At 42.6% G+C, this 18,282-nt stretch overlaps 2 protein-coding genes across 7 annotated transcripts in view; one reads left to right on the top strand and one right to left on the bottom strand.

Annotated features, from left to right (window-relative positions):
• Window positions 1-18,282, bottom strand: part of LOC146517666 (dual specificity testis-specific protein kinase 2-like) — an 84,572-nt gene that overhangs the window by 29,063 nt on the left and 37,227 nt on the right. The window lies entirely within an intron of this gene.
• Window positions 5,171-11,112, top strand: LOC146517669 (uncharacterized). Of its 6 annotated transcripts, none has more exons than XR_014874704.1 (9): window positions 5,171-5,250; window positions 6,472-6,681; window positions 6,799-7,844; window positions 8,006-8,174; window positions 8,261-9,123; window positions 9,242-9,301; window positions 9,399-9,489; window positions 9,656-9,813; window positions 10,467-11,112. XR_014874704.1 is itself a non-coding variant. In XM_085163876.1 (6 exons), exons 3-6 carry the CDS (start codon window positions 7,088-7,090, stop codon window positions 9,246-9,248), a joined length of 978 nt encoding a protein of 325 aa, XP_085020002.1. In that variant the 5' UTR covers window positions 5,171-5,250; window positions 6,472-6,681; window positions 6,799-7,087; the 3' UTR covers window positions 9,249-9,324. The 6 variants fall into 6 exon arrangements, 3 of the variants coding, with proteins under 3 accessions (XP_085020002.1, XP_085020001.1, XP_085020000.1); XR_014874705.1 differs by having other exon boundaries at window positions 9,079-9,123; window positions 10,467-11,103; XR_014874706.1 differs by lacking the exon at window positions 8,261-9,123 and having other exon boundaries at window positions 10,467-11,103.

Below are 18,282 nucleotides of genomic sequence, written 5' to 3'. Positions count from 1 at the left end.
CGGAAGTGCAGCACTGTAGCAATGACACACATTTTGAAATTAAAATAAATAAATGAACAAACCGATGAAGATAAACGAACAGATGAAACAAGTATTAAATAAAAATGAAACACAGCAGCTGCTGCAACATGACATCATTTATTTTGGATCATTTCTCAATTAAACATAAAAACAACCCCCACCATATTCATCGAAGTGACGACCACCCCCCCCCCTCCTCCCTCTGTGTCCTACTGACATGTTTTTCCTGTTCACGTTGGCGGAAGTGATGAGGGAACTATCTGCACACCAGCTACTGCACCATCAAACAAACACATCATTACAGTGTAAATTCAGTGCTTGAAATATAGCTCATATGTTCGCTATAAGGCTGTGAAATAGGAGTAAAGTAAAAAATAAATAATAATAAAAGACTTTTAAAAATAAAATAAGCAAAGGGTTAAAAATGATGTCAGCTACGAGGATGACATCATGGGTTTGGATTCATCAACAGAGGCAATGTTTCCCTCTTTCTATGACATGATGGACTGAGCAGATATATTTGGAAAAAATAATAATAAATGTGGAAATAACTGTAAACAGGTGTGAACAGAAAATATCCACTGATTGTAATAATGTCACTATAACAGTTGTTAATTATTGAGCAGGTCACAGAAGAGATCAACATCTGCATCGCATCAATAGAAACGAGTCATGTTGTGCTGCTGTATAAAACTGCAGATACACATCACGAGAAATATGCTATTAGAAAAGTTCTGAGATAAACATAAATGACTCTCTGACAATCAATACAGATTCAGATCACACAGTTACACATCGATGAGATTACAGGTACAGCATGCATGAGTATTTCTAGAGCAGGGTCGGCAACCTTTCTGATGATGAGCGCATCTAAACTTTTCTCAGAGGTCAGTGTGCCATATGATGCATTAGCAATAAATTTAATAACGCTTTATATCAACAGTTGCTCACTATATAAAACCACTTTATAGGATTATATTTGTTCACAGATGTTGGCAGCTGTCAGCAAATAGTTATCAGATATTATGAAACAAAAAAATACTTTTTCTCCATAACAGCAAATGAACTGAACAACAGAAAATACAAATGCTGTTTATGGTCTCCTCACAACAGTGATAAGAAAAATAAACTGGGCCAATATGGCATGTTTGTTAATACAGAGACACACATGTTAATGTGATCTCTGGTCTCCCACTCAGAGACACAGGTCTCCCAGTGTCCAGCATTCAGACCTGAGGACTTATGTGAGAGAAAATCTGCTCACACAGACATGTGGAGCCAAATACTGTCAATAAGACCAGTTAATGTGAGACAAATCCAGCTGCTCATTAAAGATTTCTGGTTTGATCAGAAAATAAAACATTGGTCCAAACACCTGAAAGCCCCAAAAAAGCATTGTGTCTCGAGTCTACGGATGTATCCATGTATCTCCGTGGTGCTGATGCTGTGCTGAGCGGACAGCTGCTGAAGCTTTTGAAGTGTCAGAATGTGGAAAGCTAACAACGTCCCTCTCACCAGTAGGCTAAGTTATTTTAACCCAACTACAAGTTGAATCTGGTAGTTGGAGTTGTTAGCTAAGATACCGTCATTAAGAAGCGGCACAACTAATGTATCTATGCGAGCTAATCTGTGATGTGCACCGCTGGCCCGGCCATTTATTTTTTTGTCGTCCCCAGAGCTGGACTGGGACAAAAAACCAGCCCGGGCATTTTGACTAGAGACCGGCCCACCAGGTATTAAAGCCATAAAGCCTTTGAATGAAAACAAACGCTGTGGTGACAGTGATGCACAGTCTTGTTGGTATATGTGTGATTTCTACACATTTTATGTCAGATAAAAACTTTGGTTGTAAGATTCAGATAATTATTTATTAAAAGCGAGACATTTTAAATGAGAATAAGAAAGAAAAGTATTTCTTTGTGCCCCCCTCTCCCTGTTAATGCCCTACCTGCCCCCCTGGCAACACTTTGCTAGACCCGCCCCTGCACAATTACCACACTGTAACAAAAGTCAGTAAAATATACAGCAAAACACTGTCAAATTCCAACGGTAATGGAGCGTAAAACCAAAAACTTCCTTTTACTGTATTAAATAGATTGAATAACCGTTAATTGTGAGACTGGATAAAACTTTGTTTTTTACTGTAATAAAATGTTGAAATTATAAATATTTTCTGTGAAAACAAATAAATATGCATACATTTTACAATTAAATATTGTAATGTTGAAAATGTCTGAAAAACTTAGATTTTACGGTATTATTTGAGTAAAACTACATCTTTTGGGGTTGTGCACATTGGAATTCACAGTGTAAAGCTGTAGATTTTTAAGCAAACAAAAACATTCATTTTTACAGAAGCAAGATGTTAAAAAATAGGGTCCACCGTAATAACACAACCAGTAAATACCATTTAAAAAAAAAAAAAAAGCAAATATCAGCAGTGAAAGACAATAAAATTGATAGTATTTTTTTTTTTTTTAAATTCAGATACTGATATACAGATTAAAAGTTAGGCCTGCAGTATATCATTGTTAACCTTCTGATACAAAAAAAATCAACAGCAAAAGAAGATGTTAAAAATAAAGTTCATGGTTGTGAATAAAATTGATTTCAATAATCTTTTTTAATTATTATTTTAAAACAACTTTATGTTGTTGTGTTTCACGCCATATTATCAGACCACCTTAAGTGGGTCCGCCTTAAATTTTGAGTTTGTGTGATCGCTGTTGATTGGTAGCTAAACTGCTGGTAAACTGTGTACAGACGTTTTACGTTCGAATTGCAGAGAAAAAAAATTCTGGTAGCAACATTGTGCAGTATGAGCGAACCATTTCACCAAAAAAAGGCGAAGCAAGGCAAGACGTGGCTGCAGTGGTCTGCAGACGTGACTTCTGATCAAATTCGAACCTCCTCCTAAAGAAACAAAGAGCGACATTACATTGCGGGATGACGTCACCTGAAAATGACCAATAGCACGGCGCGCTGCTGAGCTGTGTGCCAACCGCTCTTTTTTTCATGCAGGAGACTCAAGCAGTGTTGCCAACTTAGCGACTTTGTCGCTATATTTAGCGAGTTTTCAGACCCCCTAGCGACTTTTTTTCTTTAAAAAGTCGCTAAAAAAAGACGTGAAAGCGCATATCGCTTTTACTCTCAACAAGCAGCGGGTGCTGTAACACAGTCAGTTCTTCTTTTACTCTTATGCTGTTTTGTGGATCACAAGATTTAAAACTACTTATAAACACACACACACAAAGTAACTCCACCAGAGTGCCTATTTCGGGTCACTTTTGCCGGTCCAAGCCCGGGTAAAGGAGCAGGGTTGGAATTGTGACATTAAAAAAAGCAATAATTGCTAAAATAAATTTAATTTGTAGTTCTAAATAAACTCTAAATGCATTTAGGACGTTTTTTGCTCACTTTATGTCTCTTCCACGATGTTATTTCTCTCTCCAACAACGTAGGTTACAATACATTAGCATGACCAATTATGCAAATTAGGTGATGACGTCATTTAGCGACTTCTAGCGACTTTTAGGACAACCAATAGCGATTTTCCTTACTGAGGAGTTGGCAACACTGGACTCAAGTTGGCTTCGCTAACGGACACAGTTTTGAACTCGTATATTAGCGCCATTTATTGCTGCTTGGACCACAGCATCTTCAGAATTTGTAGACATCCTGGCAGCTTACAATTAGTTCTAGGTGAGGTGAGTACATGCAACTTCAAGTTATCTCTGTTATAAAAATCCACCAGCCCAGTGTTTATAGATAATTTTAGCAGTTCGTTTTTTATGAGTGAGGTTGTGAATTTAGTTAGCATTTGTGAGTTGAGTTAGCATTACTGTGGCGAGGGAAGCATTGCTCTGGATTAGTTTCTGTGTTTGGCGTGCTTAATTTGCTAGGGAGGAATTACCAAAGTACATGGAGTTATGTTAACCTGTAATTTCTGTGGTAAGGTAGTTCAGTCATCAAGGGGCTACGTGCTTCATTGTAAACTGCATCGGAATGAGCCACGTTGTTTCTTTCGGTGTATTGAAGCAGGCTGCAAGCAGACATACACCAGGTATGGCGCGTTTAAGGCTCATTTTTACCGAAGACACTCTGCCCCCACCCATGTCACTGGTGTGGCGGTGGTTTCTTCGTTTACATGTGCAATGGCGATGTGTGAACGTCAGTGTCAGAACTCTAAAGAGTTAATAGCTTATCTGAAGAGCCATATTGTGGAAGGACACGTGGTCACTTGTCCAGTAAGAGGATGCACAAATACCTTTAGAGTTAAATCATCTTTTACTGCTCACATGTCACATAAACACAGAGAGTTTTCAGACAGCAGCATTGGTGATTTATATAGAGAGTCTGCATGTCAATCATCATCTGTTCCAACCACATCAGATGACTTTGTACCCTTGATTTCCGAGCCTGCTGCACAGTCTATTACAGATGAAGATAACATGGAAATGCCCCCTGAATTCTGTGATCTTTTTCTGAGAAACGTTTCACTATTCTACTTAAAATTGCAGGGTCAGTTTCTACTGCCTGCTTCAACCATACAGAACATTGTGGAGGAAATGCAGAACATACATGAGTTGGGACAGACATACAGTTTGGGTAAACTTGCATCACTGTTAAAAGATGACACATCATTATCAGAGGAGGACATCAACAAAGTCTGCGAGTCTGTCAAAAGCTATGATCTTTTTTCTGCATGTCATACCGGGCCATTGAGGACAGTGCACTCCAGAGCTCAGACCTTTAAAAAAGCCTTCAACTATGTGGAACCAAAGAAAATATTTTTAGGGAGAGATGAAAACAGAAAAGATAGGTTTGCCTATTATGTGCCTTTAAGAGAGACTTTGAGATGTCTGCTAGAGTCTGATCTGTGGCAGAAATCAGAAGAGCCCTCTACTGAGCCTCCTGCTGATGTTCTGTGTGACATAAGTGATAGTAAGCTGTTTAAATCAAATTATTTTTTTGGTCAAAACCCATCATGTCTCAAGCTAGTACTCTACCAGGATGCCTTTGAAGTCGTTAACCCTTTAGGCTCTGCAAGGACAAAACACAAGGTATTAGCTGTATATGCATCAGTGGCAAACTTGCCACTTCATGTACGCTCAGACACAGATCACATGTCTCTTGTCTTACTGTGCAGCGTACCAAAGAGAACTACAACTCTGCTGTTGATTGCCTCCAGATTGACAATACACCAGACGTCGAAGGAGTGAAGTTCAGGTCAGTGTTCAATTCACTGAAATACTTCAACGTTTGTATGCCAGGCTTGCCACCATGTCTAGGTCATGATATCTTTGAGGGAGTTTTGGCTTATGATGTGGCACTGTATCTGAAATACTTCATAAAGAAAAAAGCATGGTTCGCTTACTCCACTCTGAACCGACGCATCAAACAGTTTAGTTACCATGCCTCTGATGCTTCTACAAAGCCATCTGAGGTCAGTCCTCAAGCAGCTAAACTCTCAGGACAGGCTATACAGAACTGGAACTTCCTCCGATTGCTGCCTCTCATAGTTGGTGACATAGTGACAGACCCCACAGATGATGTGTGGAACTTAACTCTGCAGCTGAAAGATATTGTAGACATGGTGTGTGCTCAGAAAACTTCAGTGGCTCAGGTAGCATATCTTGATATTCTTATTCAAGAATATTTAGAGTCAAGAAAAGCTCTGTTCCCAGAATGCAACCTGAGACCAAAACACCATTTTCTACGCCATTACCCAGCACTGATTCTGAAATTTGGCCCACTGATAAGATTATGGACAATGCGCTTTGAAAGTAAGCACAGTTATTTCAAGAGGTGTGCCAGAAATCTGAAAAATTTCAAAAACCTCTGCCATACACTCTCTGAAAGACATCAGATGTTTCAAGCCTATCTTGCAGCAGGGTCATTGTGTCAATCTGTCTTGAAAGTCAAAGATGGTTCTCCATTTTACTCAGTGCTGTACAGTAAAGCCATTCAAGAAGCAGTTCAAATGTTTGACTTTACTGAAACCAATACAAAGGTCACAGTAGAAATGATGTACAAGGGAACACAGTACAAGAAAGGACACTTCCTTGTCACAGGGGGCTCTGACTCTGTTGAGTTTGGTGAAGTAGTTCTCATTTTGATTAAGAATGACAGTGTTTATTTTCTGGTGTCGGTGCACGTGACAGAATACCATTCTCAGTATCATCTGCACTCAGTGAGAAAGGAAAAAGAAAAGATGCAGTGTGTGAACATGATTGACTTAATTGATTTCTATCCATTAACATCTTACATGAAGTATGGGTACCAAATGGTTCCATTGAAACACAGTGTGCTGTCACAATAATGGTGCTGTTAGTTTGGTACTTACAAAACACTGTATAAAAGTGTAGTATCAAGCAAGATCAGCTTCATATTTTAAGACCAAAGGTACCACTTGGTGTAAATTGACCCTTATTCACATTCTTTTATCAGACATCTCGGAAATGGGGGACAGCATAAGGAGTTCCATTACTAAGGTGCTGCCGGACCTGTCTGCCTTAATCCTTGAAATTGTACTGGAGGCACTACAATCATTAGGAGTGGAGACATCTGAGGACTTGCAGTTCATCAGTGAGACTGATCTGAAGTCTGTCCTGAGACCAGTTCAGGCAATAAAACTGCTGGCTGCCTGGAAACAAACCAGTAAGTATTATGATTTCATTGCACAATAGCCATGAAGGGCTTTCTGTTTTTTCTATTATGCTTTGACCAAGGTCCAAAAAGTACAATTAATCTATTGTTTGTGATATTGTTTTACAGCACCAAATATGGAAATTTCAAGCCAGGCCAGCATATCGTCTCCATCTTCTTGCTCCTCATTTTCTGCCTCCCCCTCACCCAGTCCAATATATTCTCTAGACTGGGTAGATAACTTTAGAATTCCAAGTGAAGATTTTCCAGAAGACTTGATCCAGTGTCTTCAGAGAGAGAAAAGACCAAAGCCTCGATTGCGGAGGGAGATGATCCGCATCATTGTGAAGGAGATGATGAAAGCCTGTGCCTCTCCAAGTAGAAGAGCCTCGACTGAAATTGCAAAAAACTGGTTGCGATGTATCCCAAGTCACTGCAGGATGTCATAGAGGGGGATGTGGTAGGACAGGGGTACCACTCTTTGGTAAAACAGATTCAGGCACGAATTGAAAATGTGAAGAGATCTACTTCACCAGTGTTACAGAAGCGCAAACAGGGAGGATCAGATGACACCGATGAAGTGACACCTGAAAAGCGAGCATCTGTTCAAGACACATATGGCTGCATAAAGTGGGACATGAAGTTTTTGCCAGTCAGTGAGACCCTGGAAACCCAGCAGGAGAAGAAGGAACGTATGAAGATTCTCAGTGAACAGACAAGCTTCAGTCATGAAGAAGTAAAAACTCTAATGAAATGCACCTACTACTCTCAGCACAAAGCAATAAACAGCGGAGCAGACATGCAAACCCTCAAAGAAGAGTGGCCTTTTTTGTTTCAGACAATTGGAATGACAGTCCATTTTGAAGAACTTACTGGGGTACCGCTGAAAGAGACTTTCCTCACCAGTCTGGAAAAGAAGGGAAAACGGCTTCTGGACTTTCTGAAAACCACTTGTGCAGACAAGAGCAAGCGTATCTTGGAGGCTGTCATAAAGCTTCGAATGCAGAGGGGACAGCTGAAGGGCTGCTCAGAAGACGTGAAAGATATGATGCTCCTCCTCCTCTCCTATTTCGATGAAAAAGAGGAGACCCTCTTCCACTATGTTGATGAAACATGTCTGGCAAAAGAAGTCCAAGTGGAAAGCCTGCCTGTGACACCATGTATCATTGTTTGTGGTGAGTTGAAAATCAGTACAGTGTGCACAGAAGTGCACAGAACCTAAGCTAATGCAAGGATACGCTATATTAAATGTCTGCACTTTCACTATTTTAAGACACATTTGAATGGTAAAGGGGGTTTTACAGTTAATTCTTTTACACTTGTATTTCATTCCAAGGATCCTCCTGCTTTGCATCGAGACTGTTCATGCTCAGCATTGACCACAAAGTTGTAAATGACCAAATAACTGACTTCATCTCTGCAATCTGTCTGATGCTTGGTAGCTACTACTGCCTGAACATCCACTATCCCCTGGAACTTGGCTCCACACTTGAATTTCTTCAGAGGTAATTCTTTTACTTTTCCCTTGCCTTTCCCTTTCTTTCTTTTTTCATTGTATAGTGTTTTATTATGGATTATTGTGTTTATCAAGGTGTTTCTTCAACATTAACCCAGAGAAGGGAACAAAAGTTGAAAAAACTAAGAAGAAGACACTGCCTGTGAACCCAAGAGTACTCACCCTCATCGCCGATCTCTCTGATCACGAGTGGCGAGAGACCGTTTAAAGACATTTTGAACAGATCGGTACAGTCAGCTTAACTGTACCTTGACTGGGAACTACTGTGTTGTTTATGTTTTCAGTTATCCCAGCTGATATTGAGTACTGTGCTCTTACCTGATTTCTGTTATCACAGGCATGCTTTTCAGAGGTTTTGACCATATATCTTTAAACAATCCCTCTAACTAGGGATTGTTACTGAGAACTGTACTTTTGATGTTTCAGAGATGTTCTATATTCTATACAACAGAGTTTAAACTATTTGAATTTTGTATTGCCCTAATTAGCAAACAAGTTAAGTGTTGCACTGAACTGTTAACATTGAAATTTAAACAGCACTGTCTGTTACACACATTACTTGACTTTAACTGTTATTATAGCATTTTGTAGCTGTACGTTTCTGCAAAAGTGATGTCACAAGCTTATGTGCTTGTTCAAATTCATGTTTTCCTGAAAATGGTTAATATACATATGTTAGTTGACTTTAAGTGTAGAGCTTAAGCAGTTTTGGCTTTCTTTTTTCATAATGCCAGGAGAAGCTTTAGATTCTTGTTTTGCCTTTATTTGTTTAAAGCAATATATTTGACTAGCAGCAAGTGTGTGGAGGTCAAAATATGTTCAAGACAATAAAAATGTCAGTGAAGGACATCTGAAATTTTGTTGCAGTGGTTTTCTGATGCATGTGTTTTAAGGTTTAAGGGTGGTGGCACAGCTAAGACCCAAGAGTCTCTTTCAAGGTTAGTAAAGTAAACAGATTCAAGAAGATATTTTACACATTTCTTTGTTGTCTGTCTCTAAATCTTATTTTGTCTTTATTATGATTAAAAAAGTTTGTTTTGTTCCTGCCCTTTTCAGACACTGAATTTGAGCAGAAACCATAAGGATACTCAAAGGACCTGTGACTCTCAGGAAATGGTGAGATTTCAGGTCATAATCTTTTTTTCTTTTTTTTTACATTAAATTCATTTTCCTTTTTCCCTTTACAATATTGCTGTTTTGTTTTTGTAAACAGCATCAAATGAGAGGGACAGATGAAACAGTTTCAAGACAATGGCAGGAAAAACATGTTGAAGATTGAAACAAACCTTGGCTGGAAATATTTGGTATGTGTTTTACCGTAAATCAAATTGTTGAAAAACATTCAGCTACACTGCAACACAGGGAAACTTGATTTGCACTTATTATGTTACTTTAATTTCTTGTCTCATTATTTTTGTCAGTTATTATTGTTTATGGTGTATGCCCTTCTTGTTTTCTTTCTGAATGCAGAAGGTATCTAGCCAGTCCACAATGAAAGCTTCGTTGCACCCCATGAGTCTTCTGGCAGAAATGATGGCGCCTGTATTCTTTGGTTTCCCTAAACATCACACCCTGCCTGTTTATACGAGGCTCTTCAATTAAGTCTGCACCCAAAGATTCAATAAGAGGTAAGCAGTGGTATTATTCAAGTTTTGCTAAAGAAAGATGGACAGGAGACACTAATCTTAATCAGCCAAGCTCAGGTTCATGTCCAGGTGAGCAGTTTCATACGCTATAAAATGTAGATTGAATGATAGGTCTCATCACCATGCATTCAGCCATTAACTTCAAGTTCTCTGATAAATCAATAGGAAACTTAAATACGTTTTCCAACAAATTATGATTGTGATTAGGGCTGCGTTGTCTATGTATCACTTTTACATAAGTAGATTTAAAGGATAACTATTGCCAAAACGCAACCTGGGCTGTTTTTTTTTTTTTTTTTTTTTTTTACTGTATCAATTTTGATGCGCTCAAATTTATGCCCCGGCCCCCTAGTATTCCCATTCACTGGCTATTGACCATAAAACAAAATCACAGTCAATCTCAAAAACGGCTCGTTTGTCGTAATTATGCTTTTAGATATATGTTTGTCTCGTTTACAGTAAAAAAAAACAAAAAACAGCCCAGGTTGCATTTTGACAATAGCTGTCCTTTAAGAACTGTATATTTTACACTTAAGAAATCCTTTATCATTAGATCTGTTTTTGGCAGCACGTTTTGTTCATTTCTGTGCATTTTGCTCAAGCACTGATGAAACTTTGTCCATTTTTTGCTGCAGAGGGGATCCTGCCAGTCCAAAGTGAACTCCTGATGGACTCCTGCAGAGCTTGTATCTTCGACACCATGCACATTAGAAACTCCATTGAGTCCTTTCCTTCACCAAGGCAGGACCCAGTGACTCATTACTGTTGATAGGTCAGGGGCAGGTAATATTTTGTTTCATGTTTATTCATTCCTCCATGGATTACCAGCCATATATATGGACACATGTTGTATTCTCAAGATCTATGCTGTTTTGTAGGAATAGAGAAAATGATGTTTAGTCTGTTTTCAAATGGTATGTCAAAATTTCTCATTGTTTATCAGTAATATTCACTACCTTGGTTATATATGAGCATCTTTAGATTTTTTTGTATTTAGCGGTTGCAAATGTAAAATGTACGGTAAACCATTTATGTTCCTCATATTGTACTGTATTTTTAGCGGTAAAGTACCGGCAGCTGTGGTTGCCAGGAATTTACCATAAAATGTATCTGGTCAAAATAAAATGCTGTAATTTGTTATACAATTTCACTGTGTTTTTTACTGTCAAAGGTTTTAATAAGGTTTAACATATTTCTGTTATTTTTACAGTTATTTACAATAATAGGGTCTATCCTATTACTGTTAAATTAACAACAAATTACTGTAAATATTATTATATTATAACTTTTTTTTTTACTGCAAATATCCGTAAAAAGCTATGGAAATTTGCATTTTTTACATTAAATTGCTGTATAATTGACAAATATATTTGTTTTTTTTCTATCATGATTTTGGTAAAATAATACGTTGTCCCTATTGCCAGTCTTGGCAGCCGGGGGTCAGTCCGCCAGGGCCTCCGCTCCTGGCCGCCACCCGGCACACAATGCACCCGACCCCTATGGCGCCTCCTGCGGGTGGTGGGCCTGCAGGAGGATGGGCCCATGTCTCCTCTTCGGGCTGTGCCCGGCCGGGCCCCATGGACTAAGGCCCGGCCACCAGACGCTCGCCCTCGGGCACCCTCCCCGGGCCTGGCTCCAGGGCGGGGCCTCGGTAACCCTATCCCGGGCAGGGTAAACTGTTCCCTCGGTGTTCTTTTCATAAGGGTCTTCTGAATCGCTCTTTGTCTGGTCCCTCACCCAGGACCAATTTGCCATGGGAGACCCTACCAGGGGGCAAAAGCCCCCAGACAACATAGCCCCTGGGATCCCTGGGAAACACAAACCCCTCCACCACGATAAGGTTGCGATTCACGGAGGAGAAAATAATACGTTGTCATGTCACCTCTCTGGTGGGGAAGGAGCCTGAGTTAGTGCGTGAGGTTGAGAGGTACCGGCTAGATATAGTCGGGCTCACCTCTACGCATGGCTTGGGCTCTGGAACCAGTCTCCTGGAGAGGGGCTGGACTCTGTCTCAGTCTGGAGTTGCCCCTGGTGAGAGGCGGCGGGCTGGGGTGGGTATTCTAATATCCCCTCGGCTTGCTGCCGGTACGTTGGGGTTTTTCCCGGTGGACGAGAGGGTTTGTTCCCTGCGCCTTAGGGTCGGGGAACGGGTCCTGACTGTCATCTGCGCTTATGCGCCGAGTGGCAGTTCGGAGTACCCAGCCTTCTTAGAGTCCCTGGGGGGGGGTGCTGGAAGGTGCTCCACCTGGAGACTCTGTTGTCCTGCTGGGAGACTTCAATGCTCACGTGGGTAACGACAGCGAGACCTGGAGGGGCGTGATTGGGAGGAACGGCCTCCTTGATCTGAACCCGAGCGGTGCTTTGTTATTGGACTTCTGTGCTAATCACAGTTTGGCCATAACGAACACCTTGTTCGAACATAAGAGTGTCCATAAGTGCACGTGGCACCAGGACGCTCTAGGCCGTAGGTCGATGATCGATTTTGTAATCGTATCACCAGACCTGCGACCATATGTTCTGGACACTCGGGTAAAGAGAGGGGCTGAGCTGTCAACTGATCACCACCTGGTGGTGAGTTGGATCAGGTGGCGGGGGAGGACGCTAGACAGACCTGGTGCACCTAAACGCGTAGTGAGGGTGTGCTGGGAACGACTAGCAGAGGCCCCAGTCCGCGAGATCTTCAACGCACACCTCCGGCAGAGCTTCAACAGCATTCCGAGGGAGGCGGGGGACATTGAGTCCGAATGGACCATGTTCAGCGTCGCCATTGCCGAAGCTGCTGCATTGAGCTGCGGCCGCAAGGTGGTTGGTGCCTGCCGTGGTGGTAATTCCCGAACCAAATGGTGGACACTAGAGGTGAAGGGAGCCACCAGGCTGAAGAAGGAGTCCTATCGGGCTTGGTTAGCCTGTGGGACTCCGGAGGCAGCCGACAGGCACCGACAGGCCAAGCGGAATGCGGCTCGGGCAGTGGCTGAAGCAGGAGTTCGGAGAGGCCATGGAAAAAGACTTTCAGACTGCCTCGAAGAGATTCTGGCAAACCGTCAGGCGTCTCAGGAGGGGAAAGCGGTGCTCTACCTGCACTGTGTATAGTGCTGGCGGAGCGCTGCTGACGTCGACTGAGAAAATTGTCAGGCGGTGGAAGGAATACTTCGAGGACCTCCTTAATCCCACTGACGCGTCTTCCGAGGAGGAAGCAGAGTCTGGGGATGAGGGGAATGACCCGCCAATTTCTGGGGGCGAGGTCACTGAGGCAGTTAAGCAACTCCTTGGTGGCAGAGCCCCTGGTGTTGATGAGGTCCGCCCCGAGTTCCTGAAGGCTCTGGACGTTGTAGGGCTGTCTTGGTTGACACGCCTCTGCAATGTTGTGTGGAGATCAGGGGCAGTACCCCTGGACTGGCAGACCGGGGTGGTGGTCCCCATCTTTAAGAAGGGGGACCGGAGGGTGTGTTCCAACTACAGGGGGATCACACTCCTCAGCCTCCCCGGGAAAATCTATGCCAGGGTGCTGGAAAGGAGAGTTCGTCCGCTAGTCGAACCTCGGATACAGGAGGAACAATGCGGTTTTCGTCCTGGTCGCGGAACACTGGACCAGCTCTTCATCCTCTCGAGGATACTTGAGGGTGCATGGGAGTTTGCCCAACCAGTCTACATGTGTTTTGTGGACTTGGAGAAGGCATTCGACCGTGTCCCTCGGGGTGTCCTGCGGGAGGTGTTGCGGGAGTATGGGGTGTCTGGCCTATTGCTACGGGCCATTCGATCCCTATACAACCGTTGCAAGAGCTTGGTTCGCATTGCCGGCAATAAGTTGGACTCGTTCCCAGTGGGTGATGGGCTCCGCCAGGGCTGCCCTTTGACACCGGTTCTGTTCATAATTTTTATGGACAGGATTTCTAGGCGCAGCCAAGTGGCGGAGGACTTTCGCTTTGGTGGCCTCAGAATCTCATCTCTGATTTTTGCGGATGATGTGGTTCTGTTGGCTTCATCAGGTGAGGGCATCCAGCTCGCACTGGAGCGGTTCGCAGCCAAGTGTGAAGCAGCAGGAATGAGGATCAGCACCTCCAAATCTGAGGCCATGGTTCTCAGCCGGAAAAGGGTGGAGTGCCCACTCCGGGTCGGGGATGAGTTCCTGCCCCAAGTGGAGGAGTTCAAGTATCTCGGGGTCTTGTTCGCGAGTGATGGGAGAAGGGAGCCGGAGATCGACAGACGGATTGGGGCTGCAGCTGCAGTAATGCAGACGCTGCACCGGTCCGTCGTGGTGAAGAGGGAGCTGAGTGTAAAAGTGAAGCTCTCAATTTACCGGTCGATCTATGTCCCTACCCTCACCTATGGCCACGAGCTGTGGGTAGTGACCGAAAGAACGAGATCGCGGATACAAGCGGCGGAAATGAGCTTCCTCCGAAGGGTGGCTGGCCTCTCCCTTAGAGATAGGGTGAGAAGTTCTGCCATCCGGGAGGGGCTCAGAGTAGAGCCGCTGCTGCTCCACATCGAAAGGAGCCAGCTGAGGTGGTTTGGGCATCTGACAAGGATGCCCCCTGGGCGCCTCCTGGGTGAGGTGTTCCAGGCATGTCCCACCGGGAGGAGGCCCAGGACACGCTGGAGAGATTATATCTCTCGGCTGGCCTGGGAACGCCTTGGTGTTCCCCCGGATAAGCTGGAGGAGGTGGCTGGGGAGAGGGAGGTCTGGGCCTCTTTGCTTAGGCTGCTGCCCCCGCGACCCGGCCTCGGATTAAGCGGATGAAGATGGATGGATGGATGGATGGATAATATGTTGTCTACCTTAAAATTTAGGGTTACAAAACCAGTATACCGTATTGTCTTTTACAGATTCCACATTTTTTTCACGGTATATTCCTGGCAACCACAGCTGCCGGTATTTTACCGTAAATTTGACAGTTTTTTTTTTTACAGTGCAGCTGTCAGCTACTTAGAAAAGGATCCTGGTGTTATTTGTCTCTCAGAAACAGTTCATAACTTCAACTCATTCATGTGACCTAAAAGGTAAACCTGTTTCTCCATCACCTGTTCAGCTCTGATGATTCAGTAAGGACATCTCCTGGTTTCATCTTCATGTTTCCCTCTCACCACATATCCAAACCGACATCATGACCAGCAGCTTTACAGCTGTGGCTCCAGCAAACATCAGCTGATACTAGAAATTAATATTAAATAAATTATAACAGCTGATCAAGCTTAAACGTGCTGCTGTTGTTCAGCCGCTGGTTTCCTCTTTCTGGCACAAAGTGGGCGATAAACAAACAAGAGAGAAAAGCCGATCAGCTGATCATTGATCAGTTTCATGATTGATGTAGCAACAGGAGAGAGAGGGGAGAGAATGAGAGAATGAGAGAAGATGCAGCTGCAGCGTAACGACAGAATAACTCCAGCTTTGTGTCTTTTTCCATTGTAGCTGAAGTCCGGGACAAACTGTTCCTTCTCAACTCAATACGAAACGCGTAATATTGTCTCTGAATGCGGGACGATTCCGTCTTTTTACGGGACGGTTGGCAACTCTACTAACTAACCTTATGAATAAAGTTCACTATCAGTAACATCATAGCACCACCCAGCTGTATATAAACTCCGTCATGCTAGCTAGTACGCAGTACGAGTTATTGTAACTTACTGTAAAAAGTCAGCACAACGAAAATAAACTCCACCTAAACTTGGTTTATATCTCACCCAGACAGACTGCAGGTCATAACTTCTTACCTGAAGTTCAGTTCACCTGACACTCCAACCAGCGGCTGCCTCGGGTCTCTCCTCCTTCTGCCTCCCCTTCCTCTCATCCACCTGCTGGCCTCTGTGGAAGCTCCACCATAGAAACCACCAAACAACTGAGTTATTTTTACACATCTGCCAGCATCTGGCCAATCCACCATCTTTCATTGTTTATACTATTACCAAAAAAAACTAAAAAATCACCATTGGGCCACCCAGTCCAGCTATGGTCGTGCCATCAGTTAACCTGGGACGCGTGCCTAGGGTTCCCGACCCCTGTTCTAGAGGGAGGGGGTAAAATTATTATTATTTAAGCAAAACACTGTGACAGGAAATGACAGGAAGTTGAGAGAATATTCCTCATTATGCTTGGACATTTCTGGTGATGTCCCCCAGGGGTAATGGAGCCAATACTGTTCATTGTTTATATTACAAAATCAAATATATGTAGCGAGTTGTAAAGAAGGACTTATGATAGGATAGGGCAGAAACTGAAGTAAAACTGATGATATATATCAGTGGTTCCCAAACTTTTTTTGCTGGGCCCCCCTTTGTTTTACAAGAAAAGATTTTTGCCCCCCCCCCCCTTTCTCGTGCGTGCACGCGCGCGCGCACACGCACAACCACACACGCCCATATTTTGCTCCATTGCGGTTTATTTCACACCTCAAACATTTAGTAAACAATTAAGCAAATACAGGTAATCTGCAATAAATTACAGGTAGTAAGAAAATAAACTACTAACTCTGTTACGCTGCGTCCACACCTACACGGGTGATTTTGAACACGCAGCTGTTTCGTCCACGTAAACGGCGTTTCGAATCACCGAAAACTGAGATTTTTTTAAAACTCCTTTTTTGCGTTTACGTGTGGACGAGGAATACAGAGTTCGTCACGCAACATCAAAGGTATGTGCCTTTTTTCACGTCACGCTGTGGCCACATTATTGTTTACATGAGAGGAATTGCAGAATGGAAGATAGAGACAAAACACTGTTAATCTGACTATCTGCAGGTTTTACACGCAGTTACTGTCCCTCTATTTACAAAGACAGAGGCGTCACGGTGTCATTATTTTACTGTATGTGTAATAATATTCAACATTGCTATCAATGCATTTTTCAAAAAATGCCTCTCTGTGCAAAATGTGTTTAAAAACACAAACAGCTGTGGGATCCTGTTTGTCTGTGATTTAAACAGCCCAGCGCTTCTCCAGACGCAGGGAAACCAATCCTGCAGGGAGACCTACCTCTGCACTTGTGCAGGTGAAGCCAAAGGGAAGATTTGCTTCACCATATTTTCTAGTCTTTGGCTCAGAATGAAGTTGGTTTGGAAACATATTCAGCGATGCTTCATCTCCTGCTTTGCATTTCTGTGGGCACCCCGTGCTAGCAGTGTCCAAGCGTTTTGTTTTTTCTCCCCCCCCCCCTTTTCATACCGCGCCCCCCTGCAATGAATGGCTCTGTGCCCCCCCTGGGGGGCGGGCCCCACACTTTGGGAAGGTCTGATATATATGATGATATATAACTCGGTAAAAATCCACGATCATAGCACCAAAAATATGATCCTAATAACATGGCGATGTACTAGCATGATGACAGTGGAATAATTCATAATGGTGTGTTTTTGTCATTTTAAGGCAAAAAGTTTAGTTTTAGACAACGTTTTTAGGGCACCTGTGCATGTTTGTGTGTTTGTGTGTGTGTGTTTGTGTGTGTGCACGTTTGTGTGTGTGTGTGTGTGTGTGTGTGTGTGTGTGTGTGTGTGTGCATGTTTGTGTGTGTGTGTGTGTGTGTGTGTGTGTGTGTGTGTGTGTGTATAAGAACTTTTGTTCTTATGCTTTGAAAGTGTCATAAAACTTTTTTGACTATGTTGTAATGTTGTTTTGCATGAGTCATGTATCTTTGATAAATAAAATATTTACTCTTTTATTTGTGTATTTTGTGGTTATTGGTTTTTACTAAAAAATATTAGTCACATATCACACTGATAAACAGATGACTGAAAGAAATGTTTCATGGGAAAAGGAACAGTGTTGTGCTGCTAAATTTTCAGCTTCCAGCGTTTAAATAAGAAAATGCCAAGAGGAGACAAGCAGCCGAGTCTGCATGTAAAACATTAAACTCCTTAGCAGTGAGACTCGTGCTTACGGAGGTGCACTTATTCTTTGTCATCGTACTTTATTGTTCCAATGAAACAAGAAGATCTCATTTCAAAGTGCATTTTTGGCATCCTGTGATCTCGCTGTCTTAATATCTTACAGCTATTTCCAGGATTTCCACAATCTAACCTTTATGTTAGATTGTGTTTTAAATCAGGCTGTGATCTTATTTTCACTCTCACAGCACTGATTTTATAGTAATGTACCACAATTGTAATGTCATCGAAATTTCCAAACTGCCTTTTCTCCAGTAAGGGTTGTGTGATTGCACACTGGCATGACAGGACTCCTTAGTGTCTGTACAGCAGAATCCAGTTTTATCTATATGTCACCAGATTACAACAACAGCCACCTGCAGGTGAGACTGTTAGTCACACAAATGGTGGACAGAAAAGTATTTTCCAATTTAGAATAAATCAGATGACTCGATTAACATTTTTTATTTATTTATTATTACACCTTTGTTTTTTATCAGTCCTCTTATATCCATGACAAAGTGTGTACAGGCTTAACATTTGATGTCTGTATCAATTACTGACATAACATCAGCATATCAAGGAGTTTAGGACTTAT

Source organism: Neolamprologus multifasciatus, chromosome 6 (genome assembly GCF_963576455.1).
Source record: "Neolamprologus multifasciatus chromosome 6, fNeoMul1.2, whole genome shotgun sequence".
Classification (NCBI taxonomy): Eukaryota; Metazoa; Chordata; class Actinopteri; order Cichliformes; family Cichlidae; genus Neolamprologus; species Neolamprologus multifasciatus.
Note: the sequence above shows the minus strand (reverse complement) of the source record. Positions and strands in the feature narration are given on the sequence as shown.